Source organism: Drosophila willistoni, unplaced genomic scaffold (assembly GCF_018902025.1).
Source record: "Drosophila willistoni isolate 14030-0811.24 unplaced genomic scaffold, UCI_dwil_1.1 Seg119, whole genome shotgun sequence".
Taxonomy (NCBI): Eukaryota; Metazoa; Arthropoda; class Insecta; order Diptera; family Drosophilidae; genus Drosophila; species Drosophila willistoni.
Window position 1 is genome coordinate 22335 of NW_025814081.1, and position 8430 is coordinate 30764.

The 8430-nt window shown below is 37.1% G+C and overlaps 2 protein-coding genes across 4 annotated transcripts; both read right to left on the reverse strand.

The window, feature by feature from the left end:
* Positions 1 to 1727: 1727 nt before the first annotated feature.
* Positions 1728 to 3156, reverse strand: LOC124460809. Of its 2 annotated transcripts, XM_047012395.1 has the most exons (4): positions 2991 to 3156; positions 2538 to 2923; positions 2108 to 2477; positions 1989 to 2075 (listed from the first exon to the last, which is right to left on the reverse strand). In XM_047012395.1, exons 1-4 carry the CDS (start codon positions 3024 to 3026, stop codon positions 2067 to 2069), a joined length of 801 nt encoding a protein of 266 aa, XP_046868351.1. In that variant the 5' UTR covers positions 3027 to 3156; the 3' UTR covers positions 1989 to 2066. The 2 variants fall into 2 exon arrangements, with proteins under 2 accessions (XP_046868350.1, XP_046868351.1); XM_047012394.1 differs by having other exon boundaries at positions 1728 to 2477.
* Positions 3157 to 4173: 1017 nt separating this feature from the next.
* LOC124460811 lies at positions 4174 to 5091 on the reverse strand. Of its 2 annotated transcripts, XM_047012397.1 has the most exons (3): positions 5048 to 5091; positions 4618 to 4987; positions 4174 to 4585 (listed from the first exon to the last, which is right to left on the reverse strand). In XM_047012397.1, the coding sequence occupies exons 1-3, from the start codon at positions 5077 to 5079 to the stop codon at positions 4577 to 4579; spliced, it is 411 nt and encodes a 136-aa protein (XP_046868353.1). In that variant the 5' UTR covers positions 5080 to 5091; the 3' UTR covers positions 4174 to 4576. The 2 variants fall into 2 exon arrangements, with proteins under 2 accessions (XP_046868353.1, XP_046868352.1); XM_047012396.1 differs by having other exon boundaries at positions 4174 to 4987.
* Between the last annotated feature and the right edge of the window lie 3339 nt (positions 5092 to 8430).

Genomic DNA, 8430 nt, shown 5'->3' on the forward strand with positions numbered 1-8430 from the left:
AAATTTGCCGCTTCCGTACTTCTATTCGGTGTTGAACAACGAGGTGTGGTAGTAGATGAACTAACCGAACGGTTGGGTGAGAGAACGGAGGAGGTCGATGCCTCAGAGGTAGACGTCCGGAGATTAGCCTTCCGTAACATTGTTAAGTCCCAAGAATATAATTCGGAATATTATTCGAAGCATCACCTCCCTGCCGTTAGTTTTGAGGAGGGGGATTTCGTAGTTATTAAGAATGTGGATACTTCGGCAGGCACGAACAAAAAGCTTATCAGGCGGTATCGTGGTCCGTATGTGGTTCATAAAAAACTTCCGAATGACCGATATGTTATCCGGGATGTAGAGGGCTCCCAAATCACCCAACTACCATATGATGGTGTCCTAGAAGCCTCCAAATTAAAGCTATGGGTTGCCCCTGATCAAGATTGCACTTCTGATAGCCAAACAAAGGCGACACCAGCCACTTAAGATTCTTATTTACCCCCCCCCTCCGTTGTTACCAATTGGAATCGAGGTCGATTCCTCGTCAGGACGGCCGAGTTGTAAGATTCCAATTATTTAAAGTCTGTTAAATGCTCATGTATATATATCGATTGTAGTAATAAGTATCGATTGTTAGTAATAAGTATCGATTGTAGTAATAAGTATCGATTGTTAGGAATAAGTATCGATTGTTAGCGATAACTCCTCGATAGGTCGAGAGACGGCGTCTCTCTTCTCTTCCGGCGATGCAACGAGCAAGTTGCATCTGCGAAAAACCCAAAGATTAAATCCGACCAATACAAACTAATCTTTATCCTTTTTACTTAATAAATAGGTGTTTACAATAGTTTTAATTTAAAAAAAAGCATAAAAAGAAGTCCATTCGATTTAACTTTCGGTTTCACGTTCCTTATAGTTAAAAGTAAAAAAGTAGACAAAATTTAAAAAACCTCTGTGGTTAAAAGCTGTTTCTATCCAGCCATGTTACGTCAATGGAAATATCTCATATATATATGATCCCATTTAGCAATTGTATTAGGTAAATCATTGAATTAACCACCGAAGGCAAATTGAATGCAAATATCAAAGTGCTAAATACTAAACTATTGGGGCAATGGCGAAAATTCAAATTGTCTCAGTTTGAGACATTTAAAAACAATCAAGCAAATAAATAATAAATAAAAGTAATGGTGAAGTAAAACTAGAAATTCAGAATGTAATATTCAATACACCAAAAATTTAATGCGTAATTTCGAAGTGGGTGTGAAGGGATAGATGTACAAACCCTAACCAAAAAGAGTTAATTGATTAATTAATTGCCACCACTGGAAAACATTAATGAGACTATGAAATTAAAAACCAATATGAAAAAATATATTGCTTGCTAATCTACTGTATCCCCAATGGGACTTCCTTTCAGTATTGTCAATATCAGTTGCAAAATAAAATGTCACTGACTACTAGACGAACTCTAAAATATATTGTATCTATTTTTTATTATTATTTTTATTATTACTACATACTAAAATTTTAAGTGGGACTCGAATGCATTCGAAAAATGGGCACTCGTTTTTTGCTTTTTGTCATTGTTATTTCACCTATTGTCCAGCGGAATAGCAAAGGATATTCAGATAAAATTTTGACATGTTGTCGAGAATCTTAGGCCTTAGAAAAAAAACTAGATATTACTAGGCTTCATAGGTATTTTGCACAGCCATTTTTTTAATGATCATTTTGAATATAATGAAATATAATAAAATATATGTTAATTTGACAATTACTCGCAAAACATGAATTTTACTACCCAGAAAAGATATCTCAACTGATAGCATCTGTTTTTAATAGTCTCAATACTGTCAGCGTCCATGTATAGATCGATCGCTTCATTAACGCATACTTTCGTAATATTATCGTTGGAGCATGGATCCAAATTGTTTCTATCGATAACAGACCATTTATATGTTTGTATACCATTATTTTGTCGTTCGAGCATATCAAAGATTTTACTTAAGCATTTTTCTACTTTGGGCACTATGACTCGAGCTGGTAAGAGATGTAGAAATTCCGTAAGGGGAACAGCTTCGTAATTATCTTTTTTGCAGATGACACCCAGCACCCAATCCATCGTACTCTCGTTTGCTGCCGCAACGTATAGCCTTCCACTATATTCTTGAACCGGTGTTTCTTTATTGAACTTTAGGCATCCGACGTTTCTGTATCCAGCAAAGCTTTTAAAAAATTCATTCAATAGTTTGCAGAAGTCTCTGTTGTTGCAGGCGGACGCCGAGATGACAACAACAAATGGCCTGTTTTCCGGGAGAATATCAACGAATGGTGCATCATTGCTTGCTTCTTTGTCCATTGGCTGATCATCTTCCTCATCTGAACTAGAAGCACGAGATTTAATATCGCATGGGACCATTCCGCATGCATCGAACAGGGACCCTGATGATGTGTTTTCCGAGCTTTCCTCGCTCACGGTAGGGTCCACCTTATATCTAATATTCAAAAACATGCCGTATTCATCCATATTGAGTATTCCCATTTCTTACACTTACCTCTTATTCTCCGAAGGTAAATCATGATTTATTATTCGTTTCTGAGCCTGTGGTTTTATACATTTTTCGATAGATTCACTGCTGGAATCTGAACTTTGTTCCAGCACTGACAAGCTGCTGCTTACCGGCGACACAGTCTCTTTGCCCTTTTCGATCACCACAAGCCGACCCACATAATTACTACCGTCATAGACTGATATAACCGGTCGACTGTCGCTATTTTCACCGTCCTGAACTCCTGGCATTTCCAATATAAGATCGGCGTGTGCGATATTTCCGTCTGTTGACCAAATGTCACATTGTCCGGCAGGAATTCCCAAACGTTTTTCAATCTTTTTTTTCAAACTAAAAATGGTTTCATAATTGGAAATGCTAAATTGCACATCCTACTTAGGCAGAAAACGGACACTTGGTTATATAAGACCATTTATTTATATCCTTACGACTACTTACTCTCTTAGATTTTTGTTTAATGATAATTATCAACATTTTTATTATAAACTTGACTGTATTGTTTCTAGTATGAACTGTGAACTACGAGCACACGATGTCGAATGATTCAAATGCTGTGCAAACAAGGCATGTCGAATTTCAGCCAAATCCCAGGCATTCTTGGATCTCAAAATTCTGGAATTGTATCTGTCGTAGATAGAAATACGAAATTGAACGACTCAAACAGTAGGCAAGTGAAAGTGAATTTGTACTATCTAAAAAATCCTAGTTGGCCTGGCATATTTTAGCATATTGAATTGAATTAGTTCTATCCGGAAGCTCAAAGTTCTTGTAATATAAATAGTTTTAATTTAAAAAAAAGCATAAAAAGAAGTCCATTCGATTTAACTTTCGGTTTCACGTTCCTTATAGTTAAAAGTAAAAAAGTAGACAAAATTTAAAAAACCTCTGTGGTTAAAAACTGTTTCTATCCAGCCATGTTACGTCAATGGAAATATCTCATATATATATTATCCCATTTAGCAATTGTATTAGGTAAATCATTGAATTAACCACCGAAGGCAAATTGAATGCAGATATCAAAGTGCTAAATACTAAACTATTGGGGCAATGGCGAAAATTCAAATTGTCTCAGTTTGAGACATTTAAAAACAATCAAGCAAATAAATAATAAATAAAAGTAATGGTGAAGTAAAACTAGAAATTCAGAATGTAATATTCAATACACCAAAAATTTAATGCGTAATTTCGAAGTGGGTGTGAAGGGATAGATGTACAAACCCTAACCAAAAAGAGTTAATTGATTAATTAATTGCCACAAGTCTAGAAAACATTAATTAGACTATGAAATTAAATTCCAATATGCAAAAATATATTGCTTGCTAATCTACTGTATCCCCAATGGGACTTCCTTTCAGTATTGTCAATATCAGTTGCAAAATAAAATGTCACTGACTACTAGACGAACTCTAAAATATATTGTATCTATTTTTTATTATTTTTATTATTATTACTACATACTAAAATTTTAAGTGGGACTCGAATGCATTCGAAAAATGGGCACTCGTTTTTTGCTTTTTGTCATTGTTATTTCACCTATTGTCCAGCGGAATAGCAAAGGATATTCAGATAAAATTTTGACATGTTGTCGAGAATCTTAGGCCTTAGAAAAAAAAACTAGATATTACTAGGCTTCATAGGTATTTTGCACAGCCATTTTTTTAATGATCATTTTGAAATATAATGAAATATAATAAAATATATGTTAATTTGACAATTACTCGCAAAACATGAATTTGACTACCCAGAAAAGATATCTCAACTGATAGCATCTGTTTTTAATAGTCTCAATACTGTCAGCGTCCATGTATAGATCGATCGCTTCATTAACGCATACTTTCGTAATATTATCGTTGGAGCATGGATCCAAATTGTTTCTATCGATAACAGACCATTTATATGTTTGTATACCATTATTTTGTCGTTCGAGCATATCAAAGGTTTTACTTAAGCATTTTTCTACTTTGGGCACTATGACTCGAGCTGGTAAGAGATGTAGAAATTCCGTAAGGGGAACAGCTTCGTAATTATCTTTTTTGCAGATGACACCCAGCACCCAATCCATCGTACTCTCGTTTGCTGCCGCAACGTATAGCCTTCCACTATATTCTTGAACCGGTGTTTCTTTATTGAACTTTAGGCATTCGACGTTTCTGTATCCATCAAAGCTTATAGAAAATTCATTCAATAGACTGCAGAAGTCTGTGTTGTTGCAGGCGGTCGCCGAGATGACAACAACAAATGGCCTGTTTTGCGGGAGAATATCAACGTATGGTGCATCATTGCTTGCTTCTTTGTTCATTGGCTGATCATCTTCCTCATCTGAACTAGAAGCACGAGATTTAATATCGCATGGGACCATTCCGCATGCATCAAACAGGGACCCTGATGATGTGTTTTCCGAGCTTTCCTCGCTCACGGTAGGGTCCACCTTATATCTAATATTCAAAAACATGCCGTATTCAACCATATTGAGTTTTCCCATTTCTTACACTTACCTCTTATTCTCCGTAGGTAAATCATGATTCATTTTTCGTTTCTGAGCCTGTGGTTTTATACATTTTTCGATAGATTTACTGCTGGAATCTGAACTTTGTTCCAGCGCTGACATGCTGCTTACCGGCGACACAGTTTCTTTGCCCTTTTCGATCACCACAAGCCGACCCACAAAATTACTACCGTTATAGACTGACTGTCGTTATTTGCACCGTCCTGAACTCCTGACATTTCCAATATAAGATCGGCGTCTGCAATATTTCCGTCTGTTGACGAAATGTCACATTGTCCGGCAGAAATTCCTAAACGTTTCTCTATCTTTTTTTTCAAAGTAAAAATGGTTTCATACATTGAAACACTGAACTCCACATCGTACTTAGGCAGAAAAAGGACACTTGGTTATATAAGACCATTTATTTATATCCTTACGACTACTTACTTTCTTAGATTTTTGTTTGATGATAATTATCAACATTATTATTATGAACGTTACAGTATTGTTTCTAGTATGAAGTGTGAACTACGAGCACATGACGTCGAATGATTCAAATGCTGTGCACATAGGCCATATCGAATTTTAGCCTTCCACTATATTCTTGATATTTCTCCTCGTATATCCCGAAGTCTTCGGTAGGGTCCACATAACCCTCTAGTTTGTCGTATTTGGCCAATTCGTCGCCAGACTTCACGAACTCGTTCCACGCATTGGACAAAGTTTCCAATTTGGTGTCAATTGCGAAGACGTCGGCATCCTGTGCAGGATTCTCTGCATATCCATATATGCGGGTAATGGTTGTCTTCAATCTTCCTCTGGCCTTTATGAATGTTTTCATTTCCTCCATGATGAAATACCAAGAAATTTCCACTGCTTGTGTGGACCAAAAATTTCAAGACGCGTGTTTTTCCAGAGATGTGTTCCCTCACGATCTCGTCGATTATATCGATAACAGATACCGATACAATAAGCACGCGATTGTCTATTCGATAGTAGGCCAGAACTATCGACTACTAACTTTGAGGTTAACAATTAATTGCAACCACGTTGCAACAAATTATTAAGCAATGAGTAACAAACAAACAATGCCCAACGATCCGGCTCGAAGGACCAAATTATGATGGACAATAAACCACTGTGTTTAATATCTCATAAGAACTTAACTTTATTTTTACTTCAATGTTACTGAACTGTGTCTGCCACTGCTAGAACACGTCTTGATCGTTCGTTTGCTTGCTTATTACTAAATTTTCAATTCTTACGCAACTACGTAGGACATATAGGTTTGTAAAGAGTGACAGAGACAGAGCATACCAGACTGGCGCCAGTATATTCTAGAAAACTTAAGAGAAAATACAAAAACAAAAGCATTGTGAGATGTGCAAGATCATTCATGAGTCTTTGCCTTGCTGCGTATAGCAATGTAAGTTAAATGACAATTGGTTCCTCAACAAGGCGACCAAATCATAAAAAGTTATTTTTATATAAAATAAAGTTTGATCAACTCAACTCTGTTGCATTCCCTGGCGTCAGCAATATCTGACCTAGTTAACTCGGTCAGTAACCCAGGTAGTACGCACGAGTATAGATTTTGGCATTGATCAGCAATTTTTTAAACAAAGAAAAGAAACTCAAAAGGCAACTTCGATTTATTTCTTGTGCTACACTTGACCAATTTTAGGAACGAGTCGGAGCGTTCCCTGTCTTTGACAAAATAAATGAACTCCCATCGGGTCAAGTACTAGTACAGATAACCAATTACATAAGAATATAAAAGAACATGGAGGATCTTATTTCGAGGAGAAACTTGAGCTCCTGAAATACATGTGGGAGAACTTCGAGAAAAGTCATCAGGAGTTGATGGACAAATTAAATAACGTGCCAACTGAAGATGACTACTTTGTAACGGACTATTTCAGCAAAATGAAGACGGTTGTATCTAATATAGTGGAAGATTGGAAGGACCATTTGGCAAAAATAAAGCTAGAGAGACAAGCTCGCCAACTAGAGGAAGAGCGAGTCATGATCAAACTACTGGTTCGTAAGCAAAGTGCTCTGCTGGAGTCATTGTCCAGGACATTAAGACAAATTTTGCCTGAAGATAAAATGACTTACAAATCGGTAGTCGACAAATTATGGATGCAAATTGAAGAAATCCATTATGAGATTCATCGGCTAGCTGAAAATCCAGCCGAAGCCGGATATAATATAGCTACGTTTGTGGCCGCAGAAAATACAATGCTGAAATTCTGTGTGGCACCAGCAGAAAATGTAGTGATACAATCACCACCTGTATTGCAATCGATACAATAATTGCAACTACCCAAAATTCCCATTCCAAAATTTGATGGGGATTATCTGAAATGGCAACAATTTCATGACATCTATAAAAAGGTGGTTCATGAGTCAAATGTATCCACGATAGAGAAAATGTGGTACTTAAAATCAAACCTTTCTGGAGAAGCAGAGAGATTGATACGGCACCTGGAGTTAACAGAAGCCAATTACAACACTGCTTGGTCAGTGTTGCAGGAACGTTTTAATAACAAACGAGTTCTAGTAACAGCCATACTGGCAAAGCTGTTTGATCACCCAAATGTGGGAAATGACGCAGCTTCTATAAAGAATTTGCATGATAACATTTTTGAATCATTGCAAGCCTTAAAAAATGTAGGCGTCAATATGGAATCGTCAGATGCTGTCATAATGTTTCATATGACAAGAAAATTGGATAGATTCAACCACGCACTATATGAGCAATCTCTTTCCAACACAAGGGATCTGCAGGAAGTAAAGGACTTCCTATCCTTCTTGGAACAGCGCTTCCTAACATTAGAGGCGATTGGGAAACCAAGAAACGAAAATCGCAGCATTGAAAAACCAAGTCCAAGGAAGACATGCACAACAGCATCTGGGACAAACAGTACAGCAAAGCACAAACTCTTCCAATGTGAAAAGTTCAAAATCAAATCCGCAGCAGAGCGGCTTAATTGGGTGCAGAGACACAAATTGTGTGTCAATTGCTTCAAGCCGGACCATATGGCAAAAAATTGCTCTTGGAGGGGATGCTTTAAATGTGATAAAAAACATAACACAATGTTGCATTTAGAAACAGGCAACCAAATTGCTACATCTGCTTCTGCAGCTTCTGCGTATGGAATTGGCAGAAAATACACCCTGTTGGCAACGGCCAAGGTAGTGGTAAAAGGGATCAATGAAACGAAAGGAGAATTTCGAGCACTCTTGGATAGCTTTTAAGAAGTTATCGTTAAAAATTAGCGAGACTCATGTGCATATAAATGGAGTGGGTGGTCAACCACAGATAAGCAAGGCGCGAGTAAGCTTGGTTGTAAGGTCAAGATACAACAAGTTCGCAATGCTAGTTGAGGC